The 13,489-nt window shown below is 50.9% G+C and overlaps 2 protein-coding genes across 2 annotated transcripts; one reads left to right on the plus strand and one right to left on the minus strand.

The window, feature by feature from the left end:
* Window positions 1–107: 107 nt before the first annotated feature.
* On the plus strand, window positions 108–3,896 carry CCOS01_16564 (uncharacterized protein; the record flags this gene model as incomplete). Its single annotated transcript, XM_060464700.1, has 7 exons — window positions 108–161; window positions 300–753; window positions 832–1,027; window positions 1,132–1,178; window positions 1,654–2,222; window positions 2,529–3,330; window positions 3,448–3,896. 7 exons carry the CDS (start codon window positions 108–110, stop codon window positions 3,894–3,896), a joined length of 2,571 nt encoding a protein of 856 aa, XP_060304836.1.
* Window positions 3,219–12,844, minus strand: CCOS01_16565 (uncharacterized protein; the record flags this gene model as incomplete). Its single annotated transcript, XM_060464701.1, has 2 exons — window positions 3,219–3,452; window positions 3,533–12,844. The coding sequence occupies 2 exons, from the start codon at window positions 12,842–12,844 to the stop codon at window positions 3,219–3,221; spliced, it is 9,546 nt and encodes a 3,181-aa protein (XP_060304837.1).
* Between the last annotated feature and the right edge of the window lie 645 nt (window positions 12,845–13,489).

Consider the following 13,489-nt stretch of genomic DNA (forward strand, 5'->3'; position numbering starts at 1 on the left):
TTGAGGGAGAAGTCGACGACGAGGTCACATCCAAAGTACTTGAGCTTAAAGTTGGCGTTGAAGAACCACTTGAGGTAGTCGGTAGCAAGCTAGCCTGGTCAGCCGTAATGCTTGAAGACATGGGCGTCGGCGAGACAGTCGTTATAGTTGATGAGCTTGAAGTTTGACTCGCGCTGGAAGAATCCGAAGAAACGAATGCGGTCGAGCTGTTAGTTGGTCCTGAAGTCGATGCCGAAGAAGCACTAGTGGTGGCCGACAGTAAGGTGGCCTGATTGACTGTGGTACTTGACGACGCGGAGCTGCCCGTAGAAGTCGAGGATGTGCTTGCGACGCTTGCGGTCGCGAAAGTGTTGGAAGAATCGACGGAGCTTGAACTAGACAATTCAGTTGTGCTTGTTGTTGATGACGACGATGGAGTCAATGATGTCGACAACAAAGATGCGGGATCGACACTCAGGCTCGACGTGGATGAAATAACAGTAGAAGAGGCACTTGGAAGGTCACTCGAACTGCTCTGGAAGAGTTGGCTGGAGCCAATACTTGAGGTCGACGAAGATATTACTGTCGATTCAGACGAGGACAGTAACATTGAACCTGATGAAAGGAGCTCTGAGCTAGATGAGGCCCTCGTTGAGGACACATTCGTGGTCGGGAGTAAGGTATCATCTTCCGCTGTGTTAGCTGTACTTGACGATATGATACTGGAGATGCTGGAAGATGGTCCTGAGGGGCTACTTGAGCTGATACTTGAAGGTGTGCTTGAAACTGATATGGAAGACACACTATTAGTCGACTCAGAAGTGCTAGCAGAAGTCGACGATGGCTGAGAAGTGGAGGACGACGGGGGTAAGTCTAAACTAGAAGGCGAGCTCGTCGAAGCGGCACTCGTGCTTGACAGCAAGGTATTCGGCTCGACAGTATCAGTCGTACTTGTAGAAGTGGTGCTGGTGCCAGTAAACGATGTACTTAGGGATGGCTCGAAGGTCGAAGAGCTTGAGAATATTGAGCTCGACAACCCCGGCGAGAGGTCAGTAGATGTTGACGTGGAAGTCAAGGGTACCGCATTTGGAGTTGTCTCAACGTAGACTGTTCCTGGCTGTTCATCTTGCGGTTGCACGATGCTGACAATAGTTGCACCGCCGCTCAGAGTATTGGTCCCACTGTATGGGCGAGTGACAGTAACAAATTGTGCTCGTCTTCCGACGACTATAGTGCCAGCTTGAGTACCGCTCGGTCCGATTGAAGCAATGATAGTTGAGTCTGGCGAGTCTGAAGCTGTGAGGAATATGGTCGTGTAAACATATGTTACAGGTGGAGTAGTAGCAGGCTCAGAGGCGAAGCTAGATGAACGCGCAGAGGAAGCTAATGAGGATGAGGAGAAGGTCGAAGTGCTCATCGACGAAGACTCTGATGTAGGCAGCGACGTATCTTGACCAGCTGCTGAACTCCAAGACGTAGATGAAGTAATTGAAATAGACGTTGAGTCAGATGAGCTTGAAGAAGTCGCATCCGGCGCGATCGAAGACGAAGACGGGGAGTTTGGATCTATGGACGTGCTGATCGATGATGGCTCCGAAGTAGGCAGTGGCGTTGCTTGATCGACCGTTGGGCTTGAAGATGCTAAAGAGGTAGACGAGCTAACTGACAAATCAGATGAGGTCGAAGGAACGACTTCTGGCGCAGTCGGAGAGGTCGACGACGACGACAAAGATATTGACGAAGAGGTGCTTGTAGTGCTCGCTGACGATGACTGTGACAGAGAAGTTGGGGATTCTGCAGTGGTTGTCGCACTGGATGACGTAGTGGTGAAAGATGCAGAATATGGGAGTAAATTGGTGCTTGAAAGTGTGATTGTGATCCCGGTGGTTGAGCTGACGGAGGATGTCCATAAGCTCGAGGAAGATGATTCCGAACTTGAAACCAAACTCGCTGGATCAACTGATGGGGGGCTCGAAGATAGAGACAGCCCGGTCGAGGTTGATGATGAGGAAAGTGATAAGCTAGACAAGGCCTCGATTGAGCTTTCGAAACTGGATTCGGGTGAAGAGCTTCGACCCGAAATTGACGAGGAAAGGGAAGACGTCAAACCAGTAGTCGGTGATTCAGTGGACGTCGAGACAAGACTAGCGGGTCCAATCGTTGGAGATAAGTATGGAGACGTAAACGTGGTAACGGACGAGGATGTAGATGTTACGGATGCGGCTTCATTTGAGCTTGATTGGGTAGTTGGAGAAGTTGATATGACAGTAGAAGTGCTGGTTGATGAGGATACGGAAGATTCGTTGGAACTAGCGATAGAGCTCGATGGCGATAGGAAACCACTCTCTGAAGAGCTTGAAGTTGTCGAACTTAAAAGTAGAGTTGCGGGATCGACCGTGAAAGAAAAAGACTCAGAGCTACTCGTGGATATGCTAGCAGAGGAAAGTGTTGGTGTGGTTGCAATTTCTTCAGAGCCTGCTTGCGAGCTCACTGAAGTTGATTCAGTGACCGAAATACTAATTGTAACTGAAGAAGGAGATTCCGTGGAGCTAATAGTAGACGTAGCCGTAGAACTTGAAGACGACAGCAAGACACTCTCAGAGGTGCTTAATGCACTTTCAGTGAAAGTGCTCTGCGAAGTTGGCAGTAGGCTATCCGGGTTGATTGTAAGGCTGGACGAAGCGGCTATAGTGCTGGAAACATCTGAAGAGGAGGAGGCAACATCTGATGTTGAGCTGACGGAAGTCGCAGTAATGGTACTGGAACTGGTGGGAGAACCAGAAGAAGTGTCCAAAACGTCCAAAGCTGTAGATGAATTTACTTCCGCAGACGACTGTGGAATTAACGAGGACGATTCAAGTATATCCGTGGAACTCGAGCCTTGCTCTGTAGATGGGCTTGATGATGTAGACAGCAGACTGTTCGGATCAACCGTCACACTCGAAGACGAAAAGTCAGTCAAAGAGCTCTCAGACGTAGTGGCTGTGATTTCCAGCGTTAGACTGATTGAAGTTGACTGCGGCAAGGTCGATGTTGGGGTTGGTGTCAATGAATCTGCTCCGTTGGAGGTCGAGGAACTGATATCCTCTCTTGTTGGGAGGGTAGTTGAGGAAGCTAGCGTATTAAGATTGACGGTAACACTTGAATTCGAAGTGATGAAATCAGAGCTCTCACTACTCAGGGTACTTGAAGAGTCCGCAGCTGACGAGGACGCGGTGCTGGTGATGGACGATAACGGATCAGACGTAGCAGTTGAGCTTGATGCAGATGAAACCCCTGATGAGCTGGTCAATTCCAATGTTGAGGAACTTGTCTCTGTGGCCGTAATTGCAGATACGATAGACGTAGACAGTAAGGTGTTGATATCTACTGTATTCTGAGTGCTTAAGGATGAGGATAAATCTTGAGAAGAAATCGATATAAATGATGGGCTCGGGCCTGAAGCTGAGATGCTCGTTGAAGTAAAAGTTCCACTAGAGGAAGGATTGGCTGAGCTTGAAATTAGGGTGTCAGGCTCAAGCGTCGTTGCTGTACTTGAGATTAATGACGAAACTGCCGCCGAGGAGCTGGTCAAGGTTTCATTTGCCGAATCGCTTGTCGATATGATAGTGGTAGCTGGGCTAGGAGTAGACGTAGCCGATGGCGACTGTGAATTACTGCTCGTTGTAGACTCTGAGTCCAATGAGGACGTTGGACTGAGAAGAGCAGAGTCGCTTTCTGAGATGACCGATGTGCTGCTTTCCACGCCAGGTAAAGTACTGCTAGATGTACTGGTAGGCGACAAGGTATCGAGACCAATAGTTTCCAAGGAGCTTGAAGACAACAGAGATGATGAAGGGATTGATGTTGGGGTGAATTCAGTGACCAAAGTGCTTGACTCTTCGCCCGATGATGCAATGGCAGATGATGTCTCTTGACCATCTAAGCTAGTTGTGAACGAAGTTGAAGAAGCTACGGGGCCTGTGAAATCACTTGATGATAATGATGATGTTGATGTTGATGAAGAGATCTCAGAAGATAAGCCGCTTGTCATTGTTGGCTCATCTGTCGTCGATAGAGGGGTAGAACTTAGTAGTAGTGTGTCAGGGTTTACTGTGAATGTGTCACTCGAAGAAGTCGACGATCCGGTAAAACCCTCCAATAAGGAAGACACAGTAGACAGGAGTGAGCTACTGGACGATGTAGAAGGGATCCCCACGCCGTAAGAAGTTGACGAAGTCGAGGTGGCTGAACGATCGAACGCGTCAAGAGAGTCTGTAGATGTTGAGGTAGCAGAAGATGGCTCTGATGTTGCTGAGGTTGATGGAGGATTAGCATAGACAACGGTACCAGGGACTGTTCCGCTGCCCGGGTATGTGGCGATGGGGATAGGTTCCGTGATGATTGAAGTGCCCGAGTACGCAACTCTAACCACTGCGTAGCGAGCGGCGAAGATGACGGTGCCTTTAGCTGTTCCGGAAGGCGCAACTGTACTAATGGCAGACGGAATGATGTAGGAGTCGCCTTCGGTGTAGATCAAAGTCGAAGTGACATAGAAAGATGCTGGAATAGCCAAGATAACGGTGCCTGGAGATCCGTTCGTTGGCTGGATAGTGCTCAATGGGAGAAGCTCAGATAGTGAAGATGGGCCGGTATAAATGAGTTGCGAGGTGACGTAAGAAGCAGCATCCGCTGATGTTGACGTGGTCGAGAATTGGGAAGTCTCGGAAGGAATTGAAGTAGTTGGTGTGATATCGCTGCTTGTAGAATCCGAAGAAAAGGAGGCAATCGTACCAGTGCCTATAGACAGGAGAGAAGAGGAACCATCTACTAGCGAGCTCTCTGATGTATTTGGAGTATCACTAGTGGAGGTAGTAATCTCAAGAGAGATACTGGCTGTCTCGGAAACAAGACTGGAAGAAGCTGCCGAAGAAATCTCAGTATTTGTGGTCAAACTGGTGGTTACCGTAAGTGAGGCGCTGGACGCTGAGGTAGTGACATCTGCTGTATTGGACGAGCCAGACGTGGAGCTAAGATCGATGGTAGATATCAGAGAAACAAGCGTTGTGGAAGTTGTCTCAAAGTCGCTTGTGCTGCTAGTCGTTGGGATGCTGTTGCTGGATTCAGCTCTTGCTGTCGTGATGAGCGACTCACTAAACAGGTTCGAGACAGTGGGAGAGATCGAGAAGCTAGCTTCAGTTGAGGTCGCATCGATGGAAGTGGAGCTGCTGGCTTCTGACCCGATGGTCCTCGAAGTCACTGCGCTTGTGTCGGTACCAAGGGCCTCAAGGGAGGTACTGCTGCTCTGAAGATTGCCAATATCAGATGTCGAAGCAACGTCACTTAAGGAGTTCGAATCGGTGGTGGTAAGCAGAGAAGCGAAGGCTGTGCTTATTGCTTCGGGATTAATGGTGCTTGTGCTTTCGACTTCGCTGGACGTCGTCGTCACGCTACTTGACTCAAAAATTGTGCTTAGTTCGAGAGTTCCAGTGCTGCTGGTGCTTCCGCTCAAGCTGATGGAGTTCGACTCAGCTACGGAAGATGCCGCAGTTACCGAAGTTGCGGACGAAGTCGCTGATGGATCAGAGCTGATCTCACTGGTAGACGTTCCTCCATTATCAGATGGAACAGAAGACGCCGTTGACGACACTAGCAAGGTAGGAACTGCAATGACTACCAGCCCAACAGCCTGTGTTCCAGAAGGCTGGATTGTGAAGAGGGTGACTGTGGACTGACCAGTACCTGATACTGTTGAAGTGAGGAACTGAGCGGCGTAAGCGATAGTTCCGCGGACGCTTCCGCTCGGAGGCACTGTGCTGATGGGGATCGGAGTAGGCAACTGATCAGTGCCTGTGAAGGGTATCTGAACGCTGTCGTAGAAGGCAGATGCTGGTGGAGCTGAGCTAGAGACCAAGGTCTGATCGGAGATGAAGGAAACCGTTGGAATGGTACCTTCGGATGAAAAGCCGCTATTCACAGACGAAGGAAACTCGATGGAAGCCGTGAAATTGACAAAAGAAGTTCCAGTGGCTGAACTGAAATCAGAAGAGGACGCAGCTGAAGACGCTACCAAGAGAGACGAAGCTGTCAAGTCGCTCGACTCAACAGTGCTGGAAGAAGACACACCAATGCTTGTTCCAAATGATTGCGATATGGTTGCCTGGACTGCAGTGGTTCCTAAATCAGTTGATGTTGGTGTCCGGCTTGAGAAAACAAGACTATCGCTTGTGAAAGTCGAGACAATTGGATCGTCTGTCAAGCTCGAAGATGTGCCTAGAAACGCCGGAACAATGCTGACGCTAGTTGGTAGGCTGCCCTCCGTTGATGTTGCGGTAAAAGTTGGCAACTCTGGGGTTGAAATAGAATCAACCGGAAAAGTCGAAATGATTGTGGAAGAGCTCAGATCGCCGAACATCGAGCTGTAACTATCAGATGAAGTTGATGGGGAAACCGCTACGAGGCTGCTTGATCCTCGCTGTGATTCGCTCAATGTGCTGGATTCAGCTAGAACAGTAGGCAAGCTTGAGGCGATAGGCTTGGAATCATCACTCGATCCCGAAGAGCTTTCAGAGGAAACAAAAGTCGAGGCAGAGCCTAGAGGAGAAATGAATGTGGGAAAAGAGCTAGTTTCCAGTGATGAAATGCTTTCAACCGAGCTCGTAGACTGCAATGTCGTGCTTAACACAACAGGGGAGGACGACTCGCTCGAAGCACTGGAAACGACAGCAGAACTGGTTCCAACTGTAGCAAAGATAGCTGGTCTCGCCAAAACGATGGTTCCAGGGACTGTACCGGACTGGTAGATAGTGGTCAATGGCAGAGGCGAAGTGAGGGTGCCTGTTCCAGTGTAGTCTACCTCGGACGTGACCAGAGGATCTGGTGTTGCGTAGATAATCGTCCCCAGCACTAGTGAGTCTGAGCCGCTTGGCAGCACGATGCTCACTTGCTGAGGTCCGGTAATGATCCCTGTACCAGAGTACGGCACAGCAACGGAAGCAAAGAGTCTCCTAGCCGCACCAAATATCACAGTCGGTGCGTCGCCATTGCTTGGATAAATGGTAGTGAGAGGGACCAGGCCGGTGCCCGTAAGGGATTCAGTCCCTGTGAATACAACCACAGATGTCACAAAGGTTGCCGTTGGGGTCACCAAGCTAGGTTCAGATAGTGTGGCTGAAGCAGAGAGACTACTGGAGTCTAAATTCCTGCTTAGATTGGACGAGGAGAGGGTAGAGCTAGGCGAGATTACAGAGGTTGAGGTCAAGGTCGCGTCCTGAAATGTTGAGTCGGCAGAAACGGTGTCAATCGTTGAGGTTGTCGGATCTGCTTCAGCAGAGGTGAACACGCCCGAGGATGAAGGACCAATAGTGGAAGGTGATACTGCGTTCGATGACAGGGTACTTAGAATGTTGAGAAGTTCCGAGGATGAGATCGTTGGATCAGAAGGCGTAGAAAGTTCGGTGCTGATGGAGCTGATCGAAGACTCAGATTGAGTTGAAAGCTTGGAGCTGGCCGATGAGCCGGCTGTAGTTTCCGTCAACGTTGAGGTCTGTGACTCTACTACGCTGAGTGAAGCAGAAGAAGACAAAGCCGCCGTGTTACTTGCAATGTCTATAGCAGAGGAGGCCAAAGAACTCGAGCCGGCGGGCAAGATAATCGAGGAGGTTTCTATAGCAGCTGAAGAGACCCTCGTGTCAATAGGTGTCTCTGTGGTGGCTGAAAACGACAAGCTTGTGCTTCCAGATGAAGAGAGGGTGTCAGATATAGATGCGAAAGGAGGTACGCTTGACTGGCCCGGGGTTGTCACTGAAGTGGGTACATCGGTACTACTCGTACCGCCGCTTGATAGGGAGTTTGGAAGAAAGCTTGCTGATGAGCCAGGAGAGCTTGTTGTTGTGGCAGTAGATTCAAAGAGGGATAAAGTTTCTGTTGGAAGTACACCCGGCGCTACTGAGAGGGTGCTAGTTGTCGGGGATTCTGTGCTAAAAGTGCTTCCAAGAACAGGAATAGGTGTCGATAACACTGAAGCCCCCTGGGAGGAAGTAGTCTCGGATAATTCAAGAGATGATTCTGCAGATGTTGATATTTCAGTCGAGGAAGTTGGGCTAACCAGACTGAAATCAGCTGTGACCGGAAGTAACAAACTCAATGAGGACTGGGCGGACGTGTCTGAGATTGAGATGCCGGACAGTCCAGAAACCCCTAAGGCTGAATCCGAACTTGAGACATCTGAGCTAGCAGGACTCAAGGTATTGGTTCCTACTCCAGTGCTTTGAGATGTGGGTGTGGGCGAAGCAAGCGGGTTTGAAAGAACGGTATCAGAAGCGGGAGATGAGCTACTCGAAGCGGAAATGGGGTCCGATGCAAGCGCGGTATCCGCGTTTGTTGTTGACGTGTTAATGGAAGGCGAAGTTGTTGATGTAGTCAACGAGGATTCCTGTAACTGAGTCGCTGTAGGTGAGGGCACATTCGAGGCCGAATCTGGGATCGACGAAGTTCCGGATACTTGAGAAATGATTGCAGAGAGTGCGAGTGTGTCTATGCTAGGATTAACGGACGATAAAATATTATCGGGGCCAGAAGACAGGGATGAAGAAGTTACTGGAATCCGATTAGACGAGTCGGTTGTAAGTTCTGCAGAAGTCTGACTAACAGACGAAGTCGCTTCCAAGGCTGGGGACGTCGAAGTTGAACTCGAAGTAAAGACAGTTACTGGGGAGAGGAAACCTGGATTGACGGCCACGGAAGTTGTACTTCCGGAAGGAGGAGGCTTAGAGGAGCTCTGAGAAACTGGATCGATCGAAGTAGATACGGCGGCCGACGTGGAATAAGGCAGACTTGGAGCATCTTGTTGAGATGCCGACGTCGTTGTGCTTGTCGGGCTACTAACGGCTATTTGGGGATCCACAGAGGTGTGTGTGTCAACCAAGGTTGTGCTTGACGGCGTTCCCACGCTAACAACCTCTGGGCCAGAGATCAGGACACGAGTTGTGCCCGCCGGCGATGGAATTCCGAAGACTATGGTGACAGGCTCGGTGCCAGATGGAATGATGGTGAGAAATTCAGTGGAGATGCTTCCAGGGATGAATGTTTCTACAGTTGTAAGAGGTCGAGGTCTCTGAACTATGACGGTCCCTGAAGTCGTTCTAAGCGTCAAAAACTCCCTTGGAACTCCGGTGCCCGTGTAGTCGACGAAGACTGTAGCAACAGGAATTGTCACCGCCGAGTCTGGGACTGTGCCAAAGGGGGATTGATTGGAAAGGCGCCCAGAAGAAGCTGCATTAGTGGCGCTGGAGTCTGCTGGAGCTGCCGTGCTAGCAACAGTCGAGAAAGCTATGCTATCTATGTCGCTTTGAAAGGAGATGCTTATTGGACCTGAGTCGGTCTGCGAGCTCCTCGTAAGGTCTTGGGGGTCTGAGACCTGGAACTGTATGGTAGAAACTGCGGAGGAACCTAGTGAGCTTGACAGTTGTGAGGAAGGCGTGTTTTCTGGGCTCAATTCTGACGACGAGCTCTTGCTTGTAGTCGATGACGCTATCGCTGGTGGCCGTCCTAGCAAAACAGTACCTGGTTCACCAGCGCTCGGTAGGATCGTAGAAATAGGAGCAAGCCCTTGAGAGCCGTCGGAGGAACTACTGCCCGCATCTAAAGTAGATGTGACAAAAGAAGCCTGCAGCAAAACTGTCGTTCCAGACTGAACAAGGACAACGGTAGTTGGGCTTGGTGGGCTATTGGTGGTCAACGACGACACAGCTTCCAGCGGCCTAGAGCCGGAACCTCCTGCAGAGTTGCTAATCAAGCCAGCGGCCGATGATGGTTGGAGCAGTATCACGGTCGAAAGACTGCCTAGGCCAGCAGAGAGAGTTGTCAGCGGGATTGGCGAGGTAAGCGGGTTGGTTCCGCTGTAGAAAATGTCTGAAGTGACGACAGAACCAATTACAGAGTTGGCGAGAGCAGTTGTCAATGGTGAAGAGTTAGTGGGCGTGGCTGTCGAGATGAGATTGCCTGCAGGAGTTGATGGGGTTCCAAATTCCAAGTCACTAGGTGGCCTAGATCCATTTGAAGTGGCTCCCAGTGTCTCTTTCGCGATGGAGGTCTCGGTGGCAACAGGAACGCCAATCAGTACTATGGATGGTGAACCCGGGTCCCCCTGAAGTGTTGTCAAAGTGGTTGCTGATGAGATGCCAAGATTGCTCGCCAAAAGTACTGTCGAGGTTGCAAAAAGCGTCTGAGCTGATAGCTGGGTGGCAGGAAGCGGTGTAGCTGAGTCTCCTGGGGCAGCATTGCTTGTAGAAACCGGCTGCGGGGCTGTATTGCTACTCACTGGCTGAGATGTAGATGAGTCTATCGCATTCGGAGCAGCTACGACGACAACACCCGGCTGAGAGTCGGAAGGTGGTATGGTCGAGATCGTAGTCAAGGTTGACAAGAGTATTGCTCCAGTCCACGGCACAGTCGAGGTAACGTAGGCGTTGGGCAAGGCCACGACGTACGTACCAGATATAGAGGCCTCAACATCAGGAGTAATTGTCGAGATTGTAGTTCTTGATGTAACAGAATAGCTGTCAAGACTGACAGCCGTCGAAGTAATGAATGAGGCCAGAGCCACGCTTGAATCGTTCACCTTCGACACTTGGCTTTCGCCAGGCCTTGATGGCGAGGCCACCGAGGGTACTGCAAGCACGATTGTACCCCTGTTGGTTTCTAAGGGCTGGACACTGGTCAGAACAGATGTAGTCGAGCCCTCATACAAGACTGTTGAGGTGATAAAGTCGGGCTGAAGGACAACAGAAGCCCCATTTGTTACCTCGGGTGTTACTGTAGACACTAAGGTTGATGGGTCAGCTACAATACTGAAGCCTGGTGCCACCCCGTTCGGCGGCAATGTCGAAAGTGTGGTTCTTGTCGTAAGTATATCTGCGCCGCTGAAGTCAATTGTAGAAGTAATGTAGTCATCAGGAACTCCATCGACGATAGCTGGCTGCGAAGTGCCCTGGCCTGGTATCAGAGTTAACGTTGTTGCAGCGCCCTCTTCCTGGGTACCAGAGATTCGAACGTAGGACGTTGAGAATTGTCTTCCCAAAACCGCGGGATCCGCAACGAAGACCGTGCCGGGGCTATTTCCTGAGGGGGCCACGACTGCAAGTGTTGTCCTAGATGCCAAAGGAACCGACCCTGTCCAAGAGACAGTCGAAGTCACAAATATGGCTGGTCTGCCAATGATCAAGGTTCCAGGCAGTCCATTGGTTGGCTGAACAACGGAGATGGTCGTAGGCGCTGAGCCAGCCGCTGTTCCAAGCAGCACAACCTCGGAAGTAACGAACGGACTTGCCGAATTTCCACCTCTCAATGAGGCATAAACAAAGAACGTTCCAGGTACGGTTCCCACAGGATCAACAGTTGTCGGCAAGTCCACGCCCTGGGTGAAGTCAACAGTAGAGGTGACAAAGGGCCCTCTTCTTGCCGAAGTGATAAAAGAGTCCGAGCCAGTCGCAGCTGGGGAGACGATGCGAGGCAACCCGATGATAACCGTACCATCTATGACAGCCAAGGTCGATGGTGTGTTCGGAGCATCTGAGGCAGGAGTGTAGGTCACAATCGACGTAATAAATCGGGTTGGCGTTACTTGAGGCGCAGAGGCGGCAGACGTGGGATCCTCGACATCTGGATTGGAACCTCCGGGCTGCCCGATGATTACAACTCCTGGAGATGTGCCTGTAGGCTGGATCACCGATAGTGTCTCCTGGGTAGACCCTGTAAAAGGAACGAAGCTTGCCAGGAACGTGACTGATGGACTTCCGATGACAACGGTACCATGTTGAGAGCCGCTTGGTGGTGCTATCGTGATAGTGATTGGGGCCGTAAGGACTTCCCTGCCCGTGAAGGGCACAGTCTGGGTGATGAAAGATGCTGGTGGAAGTCCGACTATGACGGTTCCCGGCACAGTGCCATCGAAGGGCCTGTTGAGAATCGTCGTCGGTCCTGTAATTGAACTCATGCCCTCGTACGGAACTATCGACGTCACCTGAGGAGGGGGAACTCCAGTCGGCGGGACTCCTATCACTACAGTTCCTCGACCACTCCCGTCCGTGGGTTGGATGACTGACACTACGGTTGGGCCTGAAATAACGGCTGTCCCAGTGTACGCAACCGTAGAAACATCGTAGGACACATCTGGTACTGCCGTCGTGGCGACAGCGACAACGTAGGTGCCAGGAATAAAGCCAGACTCTGCAATAGTTGAAATGGTCGTACGAGTTGCGCCTAGGGGATCGGACCCAGTGTAAGCGAGTGTACTCGTGTTGTATAATCTTGGATCAGGCACTGCAACGACTACAGTTCCTTGAGAAGCTGTGGAAGCTCCCGGCGTGGGGTTGGCGACGAGAATGGTTCGTGGTGCCGTGATGGGATTCGTAGTCAGAAAGCTTGTTGAGTTGACAGAGTTCGGAAGTGATCCAGGGCTGACTGTTGCCGTACCGCCTCGGGAAACTGTCGTATACGAAGGCGGATCCTCCACTACCAATGTCCCTGATCCATCGAGTCCCAGGATTGCTCTCGTAGTGGGCCCGGTCAAGATGTCTGTTCCTGTGTAAACTCCATGGCTGACTGTCACGTACCCTGAATAGTTGCCACCTGCAGGGTTACTCTCTAGAATCTGAGGCGTGACGGACGTGGTGGCTGAGATCGTGGGCAGAGCCTCGCAATTTGACGTGTATGACGTAGAAACAGCGATGTAGGCGACGTAACTGACGACGTATTCTAGGGAGTAGCACACACATGCGTCGACCTGATTGTTGTTGAGCGCCTCGAGGCATGACTGGGCCAGGCTGCTGCTTCCTAGGAACAGCGGCGGCAAGATGAGCCGCCATAAGCCCGGAATTTTCGACATGTTAATTCAAGGACTGGGTATTCTAGAACCAAAGGCTCGGTCCTTAATGGGCGAAAGATAGGAAAGCTCCCAAAAGTCTTCCCAAAACCACTCTTCCCAAGACCACTCTTCCGCGACCTGGGTGACACGCCTCGTCCATTAAGGACAAAAAGCTAGAGGCATCAAATGGCAGCAAGAGCGATTTAATTGAGAGTGATCGTCGAAACGGCCATTCTACATGCGTTCAAATCTTTTCGGTGAAATCCAGGCGGGGATGTCTAGGCGGATCTATGACCACCTCGACCACATCAACCAGCTTTTTCTCTATCGCCAAGTCATTGCTATCTGATTGCCCGCTTGCAGATGGGCCAAAAGCAGCCGTTTCCATAGCAAAGAGGACAATGGGATTCATGTTAGCCGATTGTTGGGAGGCTCTTAAGACTGACAGGAATGGACATGCGATGTTATCTTCAAGACCTAGATCAGTCTGTCTCGCCTTGATCGTCTACTGAATGTCTTCATCGGGTAAACCGATTGAAATAGGACGCAGAGGATAGAATGCCTTGTGGCTCGGCAGCCAGCCGATACTCCATGTGAGTGCTTTGTGGGAGGAAATGAAAGGAGTAGATCTAATTTCAATACGCCATACGTGGATCCATGGGTGTG

This window comes from Colletotrichum costaricense (assembly GCF_030867565.1).
Source record: "Colletotrichum costaricense strain IMI 309622 chromosome Unknown Scaffold_31.1, whole genome shotgun sequence".
NCBI lineage: Eukaryota > Fungi > Ascomycota > Sordariomycetes > Glomerellales > Glomerellaceae > Colletotrichum > Colletotrichum costaricense.